Source organism: Schistocerca piceifrons, chromosome 8 (assembly GCF_021461385.2).
Source record: "Schistocerca piceifrons isolate TAMUIC-IGC-003096 chromosome 8, iqSchPice1.1, whole genome shotgun sequence".
Lineage (NCBI taxonomy): Eukaryota > Metazoa > Arthropoda > Insecta > Orthoptera > Acrididae > Schistocerca > Schistocerca piceifrons.
The window spans coordinates 420,628,292-420,648,817 of NC_060145.1; the positions used below are offsets into that span (position 1 = coordinate 420,628,292).

At 38.9% G+C, this 20,526-nt stretch overlaps 1 protein-coding gene across 9 annotated transcripts in view; it reads right to left on the reverse strand.

Annotated features, from left to right (window-relative positions):
- Nucleotides 1-20,526, reverse strand: part of LOC124711858 — an 80,084-nt gene that overhangs the window by 44,478 nt on the left and 15,080 nt on the right. For 3 of the 9 annotated variants that reach the window (XM_047242091.1, XM_047242095.1, XM_047242089.1), the window contains exons 2-4: nucleotides 16,495-16,557; nucleotides 11,597-11,668; nucleotides 8,907-8,909 (exon numbers count right to left, since the gene is read on the reverse strand). In XM_047242091.1, coding sequence (XP_047098047.1) covers nucleotides 8,907-8,909; nucleotides 11,597-11,668; nucleotides 16,495-16,557 — 138 coding nt within the window. The remainder of the gene's footprint in view (nucleotides 1-8,906; nucleotides 8,910-11,596; nucleotides 11,669-16,494; nucleotides 16,558-20,526) is intronic. The other 6 variants (XM_047242092.1, XM_047242096.1, XM_047242090.1 and 3 more) reach the window with 4 other exon arrangements.

Below are 20,526 nucleotides of genomic sequence, written 5' to 3' on the forward strand. Positions count from 1 at the left end.
ATCTTGGATGAGCTCCAGCAATTATTCTGATTACACGCTTTTGTGCAATGAACACTCTTTTACTGAAGGATGAGTTACCCCTAGAATATGAAGCCATACGAAAGCAGAGAATGAAAATAGGCGTGGAAAGCTAATTTACTGAGATATATATTGCCGCAATGACCCTAATAGCATAAGTAGCTGAACTCAAACGTTTCAGCAGATCTTTAGTGTGTTTTTTCCAGTTCAACCCCTAATCAATGCATACAACTAGAAATTTTGAATATTCTACCTTAGCTACTAATCGAAGTCTATATTTATTAATGGTGTCTACAGGTGGCAGGGTTGAAATATAGGGAGTGAAAGGCTATTTACAATTTGTAGAGAAACCAGATGGCAGTTATAAGAGTGGAGTGGCATGAAAGGGAAACAGTTGTTGGGAAGGGAGTGAGACAGGGTCATAGCCTCTCCCCGACGTTATTCAATCTGTATAATGAGCAAGTAGTAAAGGAAACAAAAGAAAAATTCGGAGTAAGTATTAAAATCCATGGAAAAGAAATAAAAACTTTGAGGTTCGCCGATGACATTATAATTCTGTCAGAGACAGCAAAGGATTTGGAAGAGCTGCTGAATGGAATTGACAGTGTCTTGAAAGGAGGATATAAGATGAACACCAACAAAAGCAAAACGGGGATAATGGAATGTAGTTGAATTAAGTCAGGTGACACTGAGGGAATTAGATTAGGAAATGAGACACTTAAAGTAGTAAAGGAGTTTTGCTATTTGGGGAGCAAAATAACTGGTGATGGTCGAAGTAGACGGGATATAAAATGTAGACCGGCAATGGCAAGGAAAGCAATTCTGAAGAAGAGAAATTTGTTAACATCGAGTATAGATTTAAGTGTCAGGAAGTCGTTTATGAAAGTATTTGTATGGAGTGTAGCCATGTATGGAAGTGAAACATGGATGATAAATAGTTTCGACAAGAAGAGAATAGAAGCTTTCGCAATGGGATGCTACAGAAGAATGCTGAAGATTATATGGGTAGATCACATAACTAATGAGGAGGTATTGAATAGAATTGGGAAGAAGAGGAGTATGTGGCACAACTTGACAAGAAGAAGGGACCGGTTGGTAGGACATGTTCTGAGGCATCAAGGGATCACTAATTTAGCATTGGAGGGCAGCGTGGAGGGTAAAAATCGTTGAGGGAGACAAAGAGATGCATACACTAAGCAGATTCAGAAGGATGTAGGTTGCAGTAAGTACTGGAAGATGAAGTTTGCACAGGATAGAGTATCATGGAGAGCTGCATCAAACCAGTCTCAGGACTGAAGACCACAACAACAGAACAACATTCCACTTACTGTGTGGAATTGTATGTACTGTGTTTTGTCAAAGTTTAATGAGAACCCATTTGCAGAGAACCACTTAATGATTTTCTGAAAAACATCGTTTACAATTTCACCAGTTAATTCTTGTCTATTGGGTGTGATAGTTATACTTGTACCATCAGCAAAAAGTACCAGCTTTGCATCTTTGTGAATACAGAATGGCAAGTCATTAATACACCAGGTGATCAAAAAGTCAGTATAAATTTGAAAACTTAATAAACCACGGAATAATGTAGATAGAGAGGTAAAAATTGTCACAGCTGTGGCGTAATGATTTCGAAGTTCGAAGCCACAGGTGGTTTAGATGATAGACCCTGTAGTGGCTGACCGAGCACAAGGCGTAATGCTGCTGAGACAGTTCAGGAAGAAATGGAGAATGTAGCGGGTTTGTCTATGCACGGAGAAGTCTGTGCTTGTGCAGTCGCACATCGCACCGGCATTCCATACACTACTGTTTGGTTGGCACTTAGGCGTACCCTCCGATGCTATCCGTACAATATCCATCGGCATCATGAACTGTTACCTTGCGATTTAGTGAAGCAGAGGGCACTTGCGGTGTGGGCATTTTAAAAGATGGTGGAAGATGACGATTGGTTGACTAACATATTTGTGGACCGACGAAGCTCATTTCACGCTCTGAGGGTCTGTCAACAACCACAACTGCAGAATTTGGGCTACCGAAAATCCTAGAACTGCCGTGGAAACTCCACTGCATGACGAGAAAGTCACGGTATGGATTGGATTTACCACATCTACCATTATCGGGCCTTTTTTCTTCGAGGAAATGCGTGATTCTGGTTTTGTAACTGCTACCGTGACGGATGAGAGGTACGCCGATATGTTAAAGAATCGCATCATCCCCAGCCTGGCTGATAAACACCTGCTGGAACGTACGGTGTTTATGCAGGATGGCACTCCACCCAATATTGCTAGAAGCGTGAAAAATCTCTTGCGCGCGTCGTTTGGTAGTGATCGTGTGCTCAGCCACCACTTTCATCATGCTTGGCCTCCCAGTTCCCCAGACCTCAGTCAGTGCGATTATTGGCTTTGGGGTTACCTGAAGTCGCAAGTGTATCGTTATCGACCGACATCTCTAGGGATGCTGAAAGACAACATCCGAAGCCAATGCCTCACCATAGCTCCGGACATGCTTTACAGTGCTGTTCACTATATTATTCCTCGACTACAGCTATTGTTGAGGAATGATGGTGGACATATTGAGCATTTCCTGTTAAGAGCATTATCTTTGCTTTGTCTTACTTTGTTATGCTAATTATTGGTATTCTGATCAGATGAAGCGCCATATGTTGGACATTTTTCGAACTTATGTAATTTTTGTTTTGTTTTGTTTGTTTGTTTGTTTGTTCTAATAAAAACCCGGGTCATTCAAAGAATGTGTGTCAATTTGTACCTCTCTATCTACATTATTCCGTGATTTATTCAGTTTTCAAATTTATACTGACCTTTTGATCACCCGGTATATTAAGAACAGCAGAGGAGCCAAGACCGAACCTTGCCGCATCCCAGTCTTGATTGTTCCACAGTTTGAGATACCACCAGTTTTTTGCATATAAAGTGAACTGCTTGTTTCAACTTTCTGCCCTCTTCCAGTTAGGTATGATTTAAACCATTTGAGCGTTGTCTCATTCATACCACAGTACTTGAGGTTATCTAGAAGTATTCAATGATTTACACAATCAAAAGCCTTAGAGAGATCACAAATTCATTAGTGAAAGTATATACAGCATTTTCCGTTGAAAACCCTTTCTGGAAACCAAACTGACATTTTGTTAAAACTTTATTTTTACAAAGGTGTGAAGCTACTCTACCAGACATTACTTTTTCAAGAATTTTGGATAAGGCAGTCAGAAGAGAGATTGGGCAGCAGTTGTCGGCAACAGACGTATCCCCTTTTTTATGCAGTAGTTTAACAATGGCATACTTCAATCTACCTGGTAAAATATCCTGCTTCAGAGAACTATTACATATGTGGCTAAGAATCCCACTTATCTCTTGGGAACAAGCCTTTATTATCCTGCTGGAAATGCCATCAATTCCATGTGAGCTTTTATTCTTGAGAGAGTTTATTATCTTCCTAATTTCAGAAGGAGAGGTGGGTGAAATTTCAATTGTATCAAATGGTGTGGGTAAGGCCTCTTGCATTAACTGCCTTGCTACTTCTAATGAACATTTAGATCCTATTTTCTCTACAACATTTAAGAAATGATTACTCAAAATGTTTTCGACTTCCAGCTTGTTGTTTGTCAAGTTTCCATTCGCTTTGATGGTAATACCGTCATCCCGTACTCTTAGTTGCCCTGTCTCCTTTGTAATAATATTCCAAATTGTTTTGATTTTGTTATTAGAGGTATTAATCTCAGACATGATGTACATGCTTCTGGACTTTATAATAACCATTCTTAATGTAACACAGTAGTTTTTATAATATTTGGCTGTTTCTAGGTCATTACTCTTTCTTATTGTTAGATACAGTTTCCATTTGTGGTTACAAGATATTTTTATTCCTTTAGTAAGCCAAGGTTTTTTGCATGGTTTCTTATAATTAGATTTAACTACTTTCTTGTGGAAACAGTTTTCAAATTCTCTTACAAGTGTATCATGAAATAAAGTTATATTTTAAATTAGCATTGGGTCCCTTGTACACCTCATCCCAGTCTAACTGCTGACGATTTTCTCTGAAATTTCTAATTGTTGAGTCATTAATTGAATGCACATTTTTGGACGGTAGTTTTGAATTACTGAATGGAGCTATGTCATATACTGTAACTAGCTGAGCACCATGATCAGAAAGGCCATTCTCAACAGGATGAGAATTTATGTTTTTAAACTTATCTTGGTCTATAAAAGTGTTATCTATCAATGTGCTGCTGTCCTTTACCACCCGAGTAAGAAAATTAATGACAGATGTCAAATTGAAAGAACTGAGCAAGACTTCCAGGGCATTCTTCCTATTATACTCTTTCAGTGAACCAACATTGAAGTCCCCACAAATAATAATTTGCTTTCCCCTATCTGACAGATAGCACAACATGGCATCCAAGTTTTCCAGGAATAAATTAAAGTTTCCTGAAGGGGACCTATATACTGTTACAGTTATAAAAGCCCTCCTCCAGTTTAAGTTGACAGCCACATGCTTCTACATGTTGCTCTAAACAAGGGACCTATATACTGTTACAGTTATAAAAGCCCTCCTCCAGTTTAAGTTGACAGCCACATGCTTCTACATGTTGCTCTAAACAAAACTTTTTTGTATCTAAGCTTTTTACACAGCGATAACTTTTGACATATGGGCTGATAAAATAAAGTTTTCATTCTGCAGTGGTACAGAAATTGTAATGAAACTAAGTGACATATTATAACTGTTAGATGACTGAAACTCAGACCATTACTTGGTGAAAGCAATTATCTTACCAACTGTGCATACCAATGCGGAAAAACTAAGTCATTGCCATTGTCACAAACTTGCAAGAACGTCTGTAGTTGAGATATATTTGTTCAGGGTGTATACGTGGACAAGGAAAAAAAATTCCGGGATTTGTCCCGGATTTCCTGGTTAAAAATACACTTTCTCCCGGGCGAAAACATACTTTTTTTCCCTGTCAACTGACAGTATATTTTCTCTCGTAACTGTATAACTCATCAGTCCTTTGAATGATTATGGTTTTATACATGGGCCTAGAATTTTCCTGCGCTTTAGAAAACTAAACACAGGTAAAAAAAAAAAAACACGTTTTGGAAAGATTTTGATGTGCACCAACATGTATGCTGCGTATTTTCGTATTTCGAAAGTATCAATTCGAATTCCACCGAACACCACTAGTTACTTTCCAAAGCATTGATATCGACATTGCGATGTGCTTTTGTAAGCCAGTCATAGCTGATGTCACGTGATCTCACCAGCTGATGACAGCAGGTATTCAGAGCTTAGGACACGTGATGTGGTCAGCCAATAGCAACATCACTGTTATGTAGCACAAACACACAAACAGAAAAAGTTAATGGTTTAAATTAATATACATAATGTTGCTACATGAAACAAAAAGCTTTCACATATAATATTGGTCTATAAGATTAATATGCTGAAAGAGAAGCTACACTTTCACATACAATGTTGGTCTTTTATGCGCATATTACAATTTACGATATATCACACAAATGTGCCACTAATATTTTTAATAACGACATAAATGTCTGATCTTCTGAGCTCAAAATTCATCTAAATGGCTCGTCAGAAAGAGTTGATTTTTAAATGTGAGTCAAACACTCTGATTAAAGAAATTCATCGTACATTCTTGCACATAGTTCAACTTGCGTAAAAGGAAATTTTCTTTGATGGTAACGCTTTTCAAACCACCATTCGGAATATTTTCCCGTGACCTGTTAGAAATAGGTTTGTTTCTGCAGTCGCCAGAGAGCGCCAGATGACAGGCGTCACAGCACTTGTGCAGCTATGATGCCATAGGATGCCCATATGTTCGTACTTGTAAAACATTAAAAGCTCTTAGATTATGTCATAAAAGAAACAAGACATCTAGGCATACTCCAAAAGCATCGGAATTTTGTGACCCATACTAAAATGTACACATTTAAAGTGCACATTCGTATATCCAGATTCCCAGTTAAGTAGGCCACGACCTGATATTAAGCTTATCAATGCGGTTTTCGGGATGTCAATTTTCTTGGAGTTCCAATACTGTGTTACCTCATGTTTGGTTGTTTATTATGGCATAATGCCATACGTGCAGAAGTTGAAAAGGCCCACTTGAAATACAGCGAACAGTGTGTGGAATTAAACACTTTGTTTCAAATATATTGTCTGCCTCAGCGGAAAAGATTAATAAAAGAAAATTTCTTTAGCAAACCGAAAAAAATAACTTCATTGTTCTGCAAGGCAATTAATGTTTGACTATCAGGAAGGTGGAAATAAAATAAAATCTGCAACTAACAACACATTTTAGCCTTCCATAATTATATGAATGTATTTTAATTCACTTGATAGCTCCCAGCTACAGAAATCTGTTTTGTTTTCATTTGATGTGAGAGCAGTAAATGAAGAGGAAACAGCAAAAATCACTAAACGTAAACACGGATCACATGGAGACTACCCACTTCCCCACTATAGCTCAGACTGCTCTGCGCATCAGCCCCGGGTCTACGATATTTCCAAACCGGCGCAACACCCCACCATTCCCTCGAGCACTTGAGATAGGACATCAAAACTTTAAAAATAAGAAAAAAAAAGAATTTTCAAAAATATATTCATTTTGTAGTGCACAGTTTTCGGAAGAGTCTGATGCTTAAAACATGTGTGTTTGAGAAAAAGTAAAACATGTTATTTGGTCGTAAGTGCGCAAAAGTACAGTGCCTCGCCTCCTCACACAGCATTCTTCTATCCCACGTCACTGTATTTCGCTATGTGGAATTGAAACGTGTATATTTTCTAATGGATGCCATCAAACCGCATTCAGGACAATGGAAATTAAAATTTCCAGTGGTGCCTCTCTTGCTTACAGTCAGCTGGTTTGACATCTTGTCCCTCTTTCTCATTAAAAAAAAAAGACCTCTTCAGAAAATATGTACTCTTTATGCCCTATCAGCTAACAACTTGCTGCTTTGTGTGACATAAAATTAAATATGGGATACATAGACCCAGTAAAGGCATGAGACACGCAAGACAATACACATTTATTCAATCCTTAGCTCCTAGATTTTTTTTCTCTCTAATCTTGCTACAGCTTTACATAATGTACTTTCCTTTCTGCGAAAGTTGGTCAAACGTTTTGCTACATGAAAAATCAAAATGGCGGTGCCTGATACGGAAAAAGCTGTTAGGCTAATACAAATAGGGCCCAAGACTGGTGTGGTTTCCTGATCTGATTACGTCTATTTTGTTACTGTCTGCCAGATAAAACAAACCAAGCCTTTCTAATACTGCAACAATTGTAACACACACTAAATAAACGAGACTGTTTTGGCACAAATGGTCTTTCTTGTATCGACAGAATATAATTCACAAAGTACCAATATCAAATGCCTATTATTTATTTTTTATTTATTTATTTATTTATTGTTCTGTGGGACCAAATTAAGGAGAAGTCTCCATGGTCATGGAATGAGTCAATACATGAAATTATAACACGATAGTAGAAATAGATAAAATGAAATATAAGAAACATATTCAGGCGACAAGTCGTAAGTTTAAATAAAAAAAAAATCAACAATGGAACACTGGAATTTGCTTAATTTTTCAGCTCTTCCAGGAGCTCCTAGACAGAATAGAAGGAGTGACCCATGAGGAAACTCTTCAGTTTAGACCTCAAAGTGTTTGGGCTACTGCTAAGATTTTTGAGTTCTTGTGGTAGCTTATTGAAAATGGATGCAGCTGAATACCGCACTCCTTTCTGCACAAGACTCAAGGAAGTGCATTCCACATGCAGATTTGATTTATGCATAGTATTAACTGAGTAAAAGCTGCTAACTCTTGGGAATAAGCTAATATTGCTAACAACAAACAACATTAAAGAAAATATATACTGTGAGGGCAATGTCAGAATTCCCAGACTATTGAATAGGGGTCAACAAGAGGTTCTCGAACTTACCACATATAGCTCGAACAGCCTGTTTTTGAGCCAAAAATACCCTTTTTGAATCAGAAGAATTACCCCAAAAAATAATACCATATGACATAAGCGTATGAAAATATGCAAAGTAGACTACTTTTCATGTTGAACTGTCATTTATTTCAGATACTGTTCTAATGGTAAATAAAGCAGCATTTAGTTTCCGAACAAGATCCTGAACATGGGCTTTCCACAACAGCTTACTATCTATCCGAACGCCTAGGAACTTGAACTGTTCCGTCTCGCTTACAATATGCCCATTCCGTCTGATCAAAATATTGGTTCTCGTTGAATTGTGAGTTACAAACTGTAAAAACTAAGTCTTACTGTGATTTAGCATCAAATTATTTTCCACAAGCCACGAACTTATTTCATGAACTACATTATTTGATACTGTTTCAATATTACACACAAGATCCTTCACTATCAAGCTGGTGTCATCAACAAACAGAAATATTTTTGAATCACCTATAATGCTAGAAGGCATATCATTTATAAAAATAAGAAACAGCAGTGGCTCCAGCACCGACCCTTGGGGAACGCCCCACTTAACAGTGCCCCATTGGGACTGAACATCACTACCACTCTCAATATTGCGGAGAATTACCTTCTGCTTTCTGTTCTTAAAGCAAGAGGCAAACCAATTGTAAGCTACTCCCCTTACTCCATAATGGTCCAACTTCTGCAGTAATATTTTGTGGTCAACACATTCAAAAGCCTTCGTTAAATCAAAGAAAACACCTAGCATTCGCAACCTTTTATTTAATCCGTCCAAAACCTCACAGAGAAAAGAGAATATAGCATTTTCAGTTGGTAATTCATTTTTAAAACCAAACACTACATTTGACAGCAAATTATGTGAATTTAAATGCTCCAGTAACCTTGTATATACAACCTTCTCGATAACTTTAGCAAACACCGAAGGCATAGAAATAGGTCTAAAATTGTCAACATTATCCCTGTCTCCCTTTTTATAAAGTGGCTTCACAACTGAGTACTTTAATGGGTCAGGAAACCAACCCCTCCTAAAGGAAAAGTTACAGATATGGCTGAGTACTGGGCTAGCATACATAGAACAATACTGCAGTATTCTGCTAGATACCCCGTCATATCCATGAGAGTTCTTGGTCTTTAGTGATTTAATCATTAACTCAATCTCCCTCTTGTCAGTATCATGGAGGAGCATTTCAGGTAACAGTCTCAGAACACTTTTTTCTAAGAGCGCTATATGATTCCCTGTTGGGACTAGGTTTCTATTTAGTTCACCTGCTATATTCAGAAAGTGATTATTAAATACTGTACATATATGTGACTTATCAGTAACATGGATATTCCCACTACACACTGATTCTATATCCTCGACCTGTCTCTGCAGGCCAGCCACTTCCTTTACGACTGACCATATGGTTTTAATTTTATACTGAGACTTAGCTATTCTATCTGCATACCACAAACTTTTTGCCTTCCTAATTACATTACAATACTGTTTGTAATGGGCTGCTGCATTTAGATTTTGACTGTTTCTAACCTTTTGATATAATTGCCACTTTGTTCTACAAGATATTCTTATCCCTCTAGTCAGCCACCCAGGCTGCCTGTTTGCGCTAGTACCGTTTTGAATGTTCTAACGGAAAGCAACTTTCAAAGAGCTCGAGAAAAGTCTTGAGGAAAGCACTAAATTTATCGTCTACTGTATCAGCACTATTAACATCTTGCTTTGTGAAACAAGGATTTTTCCCCCTCAAGAATATGAATTTGTCCCCCCCCCCCTTCCTCCCCCCTCCGCCAAGGTCTGAACCTGCTGCACATGCATGAATCTGGCAACTTGAGCGTTCCAGTAAAATTTTTCCCGATAGCATCTAGCTGCTTGCTGCGACTGCATACACAGCCAACAGCCACATTTCTGTAGTCAAAAGCAGGAGAAGGGACTACTCTTCTGCGCATGTACATGATCCCGCTCATAACTGCTAAAACTAATGTAATGTAAAAAGTTGTGACGTCACGCTCATCGGAGGCAATTTGTTGTTACGAAGCATTGCGTAGTCTTCCTAGAGCATTTGACACATTTTGCTGTTGGTATACGCTGGTACGAGCACTGTGTTTTGTTGCTGTATATGGCGCATTTCCTTTGCAATTTAAGTTTTATTTTAGGTTTTTTCTCTCGTTCATGTTTTATTGAGCTACAGTATTATCTTCAGTAGCGAGATACAGTAACATCCTTTGTTAGAGTATCGGTTTTCTCCCAGATGAAAAAATTCCCAGGTTTTTCCCATTTCTCCCGGTTGGCCCAGGTCGTATACACCCTGTTGTTGCATTATGTACATTTGTTTAAGCATATGATTGCAATACTGGAGACATCAGCAATACACAATGTCACTGTCGTAAAAATACAAAACTAATACACTAAGACTGCAACTAAGAAGAGAGATCAATATTTTAATATTACACTGAATTTTACTGTAAATGTATGGCTATATTTACTCAATGACAAATGAGAAACTCCATCTTGCTCAAATGATTAGTTTATCCATTATGAACTCTGAACACTGAATGGTAATATTGAAGGTCACACTTTATTTATTATATATGTCAGTGAATGAGTGTGAACTGTTTTGAAGCTTACTGGTTAAAATGTGAGCTGTACTCAGACCAAATGCGAGTCCAGTGTGCTAATCACAGTGCCACCTCATTCAGACTAAGACTCAAACCGAGAACCCTGTTTCTACAATGAAGTTTGGAATGTGGCAGAAAGGTACTGGCAGAAGTGGAACTGTGAGGGCAGTTCATCAGTCATCCTGTGATTGTTCAGTTGGTGGAGCAATTGCCCACGAAAGGCAAAGGTCTCAGTCTCGAGCCCCAGTTTTAACGTGCCAGGAAGTTTCAAGCACCTTGTGTTTTGCAAGTAAAGCTGTTATTTATTGAACTACACAGCCACAACTGACAATCAAACCACACAGCTCCATTTTTTTCCACAAGAGCTAGTCAATCCGTGGAGTGGAGTGGCTCGCCGCTAGCTGGCTACAGACCCCGTGTCGGCCTCAGAGGGTCAAACCAATGACCCACTGTGAACTGGAACGCAGGCGACCCATCTGCTGCAGTGGTTAGCTGGTGGTGTGATACACCCCACAGTCCAGGAGAGCTGCCACACTTGAATGAATCTCATTAGAAACCCGCACCTATTTATATGCGGCTGTGCGCCTCTGTTTTTCCCATATGCGCCGCTCCGTGTCACTTACTCATAACACGCTAAGTTGGCCAGTTGGTCCCTTCTGCCTGTAATTTGCGACATGCAAAACTGCTACGTATACTATTTCAGCAATTTGACAGCCCTGTTACCTCTATTCTACTTCGCAACTGTTGGTATGCGTGACTCACTGCAATCTGGCCCGCACCTGGCTGTAACTTGTGCTCAGAATATTGCACAAAACTAACTTTCCCTATCCTAAACTGTGGTGGCGCTACAGCATTAAAAACACATGTGTTGTGCAGTAGTTTAGGTCTCAATGAACTACGTTCAGAAGTTCACCCTTATTCTGAGTAAAATGCTGCCATAGATACATAGAAACATATGCCAATACTTACAGTTTCTTCTTTAGTGTTGTTCTGTTCAGTTTCTTCTGATGGTTTCCCGCATGTGTCAGCTGATATCTGCATCTAAGAAACAAAGTGAGTCCACACAGGTATCTAAATGCCCAATTATAAGGTCTGTGATCAAGTTATTATGGTCTGGTACTACAGTGTAAACAGAATTTCTATTCATTTTGAAAGTAATGGTAGGTAGTAATGTGACAACTCATTCTTCCTCAACACTAAATTCCATCTCCAGCTCACATATTAAAAAAAAGTCTGTTACATTGGATGACAAACACAGCAATGATTGTATATCATCTTCAATTTCAGTTACATGAATAAAATGTTGCCTACATACTGGAAATCTTTAGAAAAATTTATAACTGACATTACATACACTTATAAAAGAGATTAGATTAGTACTTGTTCCGTAGATCATGAATATGACACTTCGAATGATGTGGAAATGCTACATGGCTATCTGTCAGACTTTTGATGCTATTAGGTAAGTGACCAAAGACTTTTGTGGCAGCATAATTTACCCCCTTCTGAGCCAAAGTTAGATTTAACCTTGAGGTACCCCCTTCTGAGCCAAAGTTAGATTTAACCTTGAGTAGTGAAGATCATCCTTTCTCCTAGCGTTGTAGCCATGTACACTGCTATTACTTTTGAATTCGTTCGGATTGTTAATAACAAATTTTATAAGTGAATTTATATATTGTGAGGCTACAGTGAAGATCTCTAGCTCTTTAAATAAGTGTCTGCAGGATGATCTTGGATGAGCTCCAGCTATTACTCTGATTACACACTTTTGTACAATGAACACTCTTTTACTCAATGATGAGTTACCCCAGAATATGATGCCATACAAAAGAATAGAATGAAAATAGGCATTGTAAGCTAATTTACTGAGATGTATATTGCTGCAATGACCCTAATAGCATAAGTAGCTGAACTTAAACATTTCAGAAGATCTTCAGTGTGTTTTTTCCAGTTCAACCCCTCATCAATGCATACACCTAGAAATTTCGAATATTTTTCCTGCGCTACTGATTTCTGATCGAAGCCTATATTTATTAATGGTGTTATTCCATTTACTGTGTGGAACTGTATGTTCTGTATTTTGTCAAATGTTTAATGAGAGCCCATTTGCAGAGAACCACAATGATTTTCTGAAAAACGATGTTTACAATTTCACCAGTTAATTCTTGTCTGTATCATCGGCAAAAAATACCAGCTTTGCATCTTTGTAAATATAGAATGGCAAGTCATTAATATATATTAAGAACAGCAGACGACCCAAGACCGAACCTTGCAGTACCCCATTCTTGATTGTTCCACAATTTGAGATATCACGCATTAGAAAGATCACAAAAAGCTATTTTTATTATCATAAACAGAAACCTTTGTAGAGTAAACACATTGGGAAGTTCTTACACTCAAATCACTCTTAAGACTGAGAGCTGGTTAAAACCCAAAGTAGGAAGTTCTGAGATATTTAGCGAGACATGGAACGAAAGGACATATTACATGCCACACTAGGGGAGTGGTGATTGCTGTTGACACAAATATTGTCTCTATTGAAGTTGAAATTAAGTGTGGCAGTGAACTTATTGGATTGTGTGTAACAGATCTAGGTGAAACCAAGTTAATTGTTGGATGTTTTAATTGGCCACCTGATTTCACTGTGACAGTTCTACAGTCATTGAAAGAAAATCTATTGTCAGCATGTAAATACCCAGATCATTCAATACTAGTTAGAGACAACTTTAACCTAATGAATATAGACTGGGATGTCTATGGATTCACTGCAGGGTTGCAAACAGACAATCTTGTGAAGCACTTTTGAACATGTTTTTCGGAAACATGTCTTGGGCAGCTAGTTTGGCAGTCCATACACAATGGAAAGATCTTAGACTGTTGCTACAAATATGCCAGACCTTATCAATGGCATCAGTATAGAGACAGGATTAGTGATCATAATATAAAAGCAACTGTGGTTAAGAAAGTTGATAAATCAGTCAAGAAGGCTAGGAGAGTATTTCTGTTAGAAACAGCAGATAAGCAGTTGTTAGCATAGTGAACTGCAAACATTTATTTCCAGAATGACTGTAAACTGTGCTCTGAAGAAGTACGTGCCTTGTAATAGGCTTAAGGATGGAAAAGACCCACTGTGGTTTAGCAACAAAATTTGGAAAATGCTGAGCAAGCAGAGGCTGTTGCACTGTCGGTCCAGAAGAGGATGTGCAAATGACAACAGACAAAAGTTAGGTGAGATTTGTGTGTCTGTGAAGATATTTATGAATGAAGCATAAAACTATCATTATCGTACCTTAGCAAAAGATACGGTTAAGAATGCAAGAAAATTATGGTCCTACGTAAAATCGCTAAGCACGTCTAAGGCCTTCATCCATTCACTGACCAGTCTGATGTGGCAGTTCAAGATAAAATAAAAAAAACACCAAAGTTTTAATAAATCATTCATAAAGGAAAATTGTACAAACATACCGTCATTTGACCACTGCACAGAGTCCCATATGGATTGCATAGTAATAAGCATCCATGGTGTAGAGAGACAACTGAAATAGTTCAAAACAAATAAGTTGCCAGGTCTGGTTGGAATCTCAGATCGGTTTTACAAAGAGTACTCAAAGGCACTGACCCCTTACTTAACTTGCATTTATCGTGAATCTCTCACCCAGTGCAAAGTCCCAAGCGACTGGAAAAAGGTGTGTGTGACTCCTGTATATAAGAAATTTAAAAGAACGGACCCACAAAACTACAGACCCATATCTGTAACATAGCTAAGGTTTTTTTCTGCAGAATTCTAGAATATTTTATGAATCTGAATATAATAAATTTCCTAAAGACCAAAAAGCTTATGTCCACAAATCAGCAAGGTCTGAGAAAGCATCCCTCATGCGAAACTCAGCTTGCACTTCTCTCATATGATATACTGTGAACTACGAATGAAGGGCAATAGGCAGATTCCATATTTCTATATTTCCAAAATGCATCTGACACATTAACACACTGCATACTGTTAATGACGGCACAGGCATATGGAATAGGTTCCCAGATACATGAGTGGCTTGAAGATTTCGTAAGTTATAGAACCCAGTATGTTGTCCTCGACAGCGAGTGTTCATCAGAGACAAAAGCATGTCAGGAGTGCCTGGGAAAGTGTGACAGGACCATTATTATTTTCTACATACATAAATGATCATCTGGCAGACAAATTAGGCAGCAATATGCAGTTGTATGGTGCTGATGACGATGTTCTAGGTGGTGTCATGAATGGCAGCTGGCTATTCATGTAGAAAAGTGTAATTAATGTGGATGAGTAGGAAAAATAAACACAAAATGTTTGTCTACAGCATTAGTAGACACATCATTTAAATATCTAGGCATAACATTGAAAAGTGATAGGAAATGGAATGAGCATGCAAGGATTGTGGTGGGGAGGTAAATGGTCAAGTCTGCTTTATTGGGCCATTTTTAGGAAAGTGTGGTTCACCTACAAAAAAGACCACATATAGGACACTAGTGCATCCTATTCTTGAGTACTGGTCGAATATTTGGGAAGACATTGAAGTAATTCAGAGGCAGGCTGCTATATTTGTTACCTGTCAGTTCGAACAATGTGCAAGTGTTGCAGAAATGCTTCAGGAATACAAATGGGAATCCCTGTATGGAAAGTGAAATTCCTATTGAGAAACACTGTTGAGAAAATTACAGAACTGGCAACTGAAGCTGACTGCAGAACAATCCTACTCCCGCCAACATCCGCTTCACGTAAGGACCATAAAGATAAGAAACGAGAAATTAGGGTTCATATGGAGGCACACAGACAGTTGTTATTCCCTCATTCTATCTGCAAGTGGAACAGGAAAGGCTAGTAGTGGTAGTACAGAGTACCTTCTGCCGTGGATTGTATGGTGTCTTGCAGTTTACGTATGTAGATGCAGTTGTAGAACTGGATACAAGAATCCCCAGATCCTTAACATGATCATGCAAGATGTGCAGTTACCTACTGTACGCAATATCCTTATTGCTCACTTCAGCTGAATACACACTTTACTTACTTTAGGTGCACTGCCACAGAAGATAAATCCGTATGTCAAATGGAGTCAATACAATGAGAGACACTTCTAAGGGCATAACACACTGAACTGAGATTCTTGATTAGTTAATCTATGCATTGACTCCATTTTAGCTTGTTAGCCAGCTGGACAAGGCGTTTGAAACAATATTATTCATTCCGAACTTCTTCAGTTGAAACATGTGAGTAATATTAATATCTTCATTGATCTTCATCCTTAAAATTACATTTAAAAAATACAGTGCACATAAATTTAAGTGCAGATTGATTCAATTTATCTGCAAATGTCCAATTTAATTTCTCAATTCAATTTTCTCCAAAGATGTACATCTGTTTAGTTTGAAGTGGCTTTTTACTTTGCATAAATCTAACAATATTGGTTGATTATCAGCACTGTACCTGTGTCAGCACAACTTTTTTTTTCGCTACGAAATTGTGTGTCTCACCATCGTGCTAAAGAGCTTGCAGCTGCTCTCCTACCAGATGGCTGACCATGCACATATCTACCACAGTCTTTCAGCAGAAAGTGTTCAACCGTGTCACATGTCCAGTTCCACACTGCCTAGGCTAATACAGAATTGGTGTACCCTGGCTCTAGTTGGAGTTGATCAGTGCCTGAGTACCGAAGCTGAAAACTCTCTATAAAGTGCCTGAAACACTGTAGGGACTAGCACTATGCAAGACCCTAGTCTCTATTGATATGCAATGTTTTTTGGGAAAATGAGACATTGTCTTTCTCATGATGGCTGTGCACCAAGAACTACTACAATGAATAGCCACGATGAGTTATTTAAGTGCTATTACTTACAGGCTCTTCTTTGATACATATTTCTCCAGACAGAGTGGCTCCTACATCTCCTCCTGTAGAATCCTGTAAGCAGAGAGCAAATCATATACACACACACCTAGAGAGAGAGAGATCTGAAGGTCAGCATTTAAAAAAAAAAAAAAGACACTAGTACAACTAAAACAGCTTTTTTGCTGATAGGCTAATGGTGTCGCAGACATATTAAATTAATCAGTACCTCTACTCCATAACAAGACAAACTAGGAAAAGGTGTATGACCCAGTAGCTCAATAGGTAAGTGTCAGACCACAAATGCAAAGGCCTCACAAGTTCATTCCTGGCCAATCCTAGGATTTTTTCGCCTTCACTTATCACATTCATCATCCCTTGAAATGATTTGTTAATGTGAAAAATGGCAATCTGGACCATGGTACAAGTAAAGTCTTTCTATAAGTGGTTGGGTCAGTTCAAAAATCAGAGGAATGCAAGGGCATACCACTTTCAGTAGGACCACACCTAGGAAAGCAAAGAATTTTCAAGTAAACCTTCTGGATGAGGACAGAGTTGCTATCTCAAAACACAACTTTTTGGAATCAGTGACTGTCATGTATTTAAGGTTTTTGTGTAGTTCTGTTGTGTTTTTCCTAATGTATCATTCAAAGATTCAGTTCCACTTCTCACTAAGGCTTTCAGATGTGTCACAGTGTGCCTGCAGATCAAAGCATTTTGTGTCTAATATCTAATTGGTTATAGGATTCTTTTCATCAATCAGTATGTCTCTTATTTCTATTTTTGATTTGTGAACTTGAAAAACCTACCTGTACAATGACATTAAGCCCATTAGGACAACGCAAAGTACTTAAGACTTGGGCATTTGCCTTCCTTTGAGTCCACATTTCTTTCCTTCTGTTTCTATGCAATTTCTTTCTCTCCTTCAGACTATGTTGTCCACATCGTCTTCTTTGGTTTTTCCTCTTGATTACATCGCCACCTGGGAATTTTGGTCCTGAAAATTTCGCAATTTTGAACATCTTCCTTAGCAGTTATTGCCAATTTCAGACCAGGTTTCATCTCATCAATCAATTTCATTGTGTCCATTTTGAATTCACTTCTACTTGGGGGGGGGGGGAGTGGCTATATGTTTTGCAAATCTATCTGTGTTCATTCTTTTAATGTGCCCATAGACTCTTACCTTCATTTTCTAATGTCACTACAGGTATTTGCATATTGTCTGATTTCCCGACTGGTATTGTGCATATACAACTTTTGAGCCTAAAATTTTTTGTATGATATTGTATTCCTTTTTATCACTGTTTTCAATGTCTGTTTTCCTGGTTTTTGACCCATAGAGGCATTCTGATTAAATTACTTTGTGGTAACGTCAATTTTGTGTGCTTGGAGATATGTTTCTTGTTGTAATTATTTTGGGTAAGCCATCTTTTAGCATCTAATTTCATTTACCTTTGTTTCGATTCCACTTTCCTGAAAGTTTACACCAAGATATTTAAATTGTGGAACTCGTTTCATTTTGCCATACTTTGTCTCTTTGAAGTTTGGTGTTTGTTGCAGGTCATGTAGTCTGCCCAACTTTTCTGCAGTTTCTTTTAGGAGTTTAATCAGATATTGGCTGATGAAATGACATGAGTTAATATTAGTAAATCAGTTGCAAATGCTAGGCAATCTACAGATAATTTGCCTCTGCCTGAAATGATTGGCTGGCCAATTTTGAGGATTGATTTCTGTTTGCACCATTCTTGTATCATTTTCTCAAGAGCACAGTTAAAACGTAATGGAGACAGCCCATCTCCTCTTCTTACTCTCATTTTGATTGTGATAGGCTCTGAGAGTTCGCCCTTGGACTTTGTCATTTTTATGACTGCAAGTGTTTTCATATCTAGACCTTGGTCTTTTAATACCTGGAAGAGAATGAATGTGCAGACTATTCTCTGCTACAAATTCCCAGACACCTAAGGATAAGCTTTAAGTCCAAGATTTGCTCTAGCCTGGTCTGAATCTTGCACTACATTCTTCAATTTTTTTGTTCTTGTTTTCTGTACTCTTATCGAGAGGATGCTGAGAAAGAATTTTGTATGCAACTGATATTAGTGGGGTTCCCCTGTAGTTATATACATCTGTTCTGTCTCCCTTCTTGTGTAACAGATGAATTAATACATTTTTCCAATCTTCTGGAATTTGTTCTGTCTGCAAAAGTCTTGCATGATTTTGGTGATTCCTTTTATGGTGTCTGAGCCCACTGACCTGAGGATTTCTGCTATGATTTCATCTTCCCTCAATGCTTTATTGTTTCTAAGTCTTTTGATGTGTCTAGCTATTTCTTCTTCATCTGTCATGATGAATTTCAATTAATGTCCACAGGTTCTTGTGGTGGGAATCTTAGTATTGATTCTGGGCAGTACACTCATGCTCATAAATTAAGGATAATGCTGATACATCGTGAAACAATGCTCTGGTGGGCAGTTTGCAGGTTTAAATCACCTAGGGGTATGACCGTGCTGTGCATTTGACCTGCAGTCATCACACGGTGGCGGTGGCAGCAGTCCACATACGCAGAGGTGTGTTGGTGCATGTCAGAGTACGATGCAGCGAGTAAGTGTGCAGATGTTTTCAGACATGCTAATGGTGACTCAACGAACACATATTGATGACGTTATGGGGGGGTAGAATAGTAGGGTGACTGGAGGCTGGTCAAACACAGCAGGTCGTAGCCAGGCCCTCCATATGGCACAAAGTGAGATCTCAAGATTATGGCAACAATTCCAGCAGACAGGAAACATGTCCAGGCACTACAGTACAGGACGTCCAAAGTGTACACCACCACAAGAAGACCGATATCTCACCATTACTGCCTCCAGACAGCCACAGAGTACTGCAGGTAGCCTTGCTCGGGACCTTACTGCAGCCACTGGAACAGTTGTCTCCAGACACACAGTCTACAGACAACTGAACAGACATGGTTTTTTTGCCCGGAGACCTGCAAGGTGCATTCCACTGGCCCCTGGTCACAAGAGAGCCCGTAAAGCCTGGTGTCAAGAACACAGTACATGGTGATTGGAACAGTGATCCCAGGTTATGTTCATGGATCAGTCCAGGTATAGTCTGAACTGTGATTCTCACCAGGTTTTCTTCTGGCATGAACCAGGAACCAGATACCAGCCCCTCAATGTCCTTGAAAGGGACCTGTATGGAGGTCGTGGTTTGATGGTGTGGAGTGGGATTATGACTGGTGCACGTACACCCCTGCATGTCTTTGACAGAAGAACTGTACCAGGTCAGGTGTATCGGGACATCATTTTGCACCAGTATGTCTGCCTTTTCAGGAGTGCATTGGGTTCCACCTTCCTCCTGATGGATGATAACACATGGCCCCACCAAGCTGCCATTGTGGAGGAGTACCTTGAAATAGAAGATATCAGGTGAATGGAGTGGCCTGCCTGTTCTCCAGATCTAAACCCCATCGAGCATGTCTGGGATGCTCTCGGTCGACATACAGCTGCACGTCTTCACACCCCTAGGACACTTCAGGAGCACCGACAGGCACTGATGCAAGAATGGGACACTACTCCCCAGCAGCTGCTCGACCACCTGATCCAGAGTATGCGAACCCTTTCTGCAGCCTGTGTACGTGTGCATGGTGATCGTATCCCACATTGATGTCAGGGTACATGCGCAGAAAACAGTGGCATTTTGTAGCACATGGTTTCGGGATTGTTTTCTCAACTTATCACCAATAACGTGGACTTACATATCTGTGTCGTGTGTGTTCCCTATGTGCCTATGCTATTAGCGCCAGTTTTGTGTGGTGCCACATTGTGCAGCACCACATTCTGCAATTATCCTTAATTTATGAGCATGAGTGTAGTTCTTTGAAATATCTTGCATGTTCCTTGCTCTTTTCTTGACTATTTAGAACCAACTGTCCATATTCTTTCTTGGAGCACAGACTTTGTGGTTGATATCCTGTGACTTCATGTCCAAAGTTCTTATAGAAATTTGTGTTGTTTCTTTCAAAGTTTCTCTCTGTTTTGCAGAGTT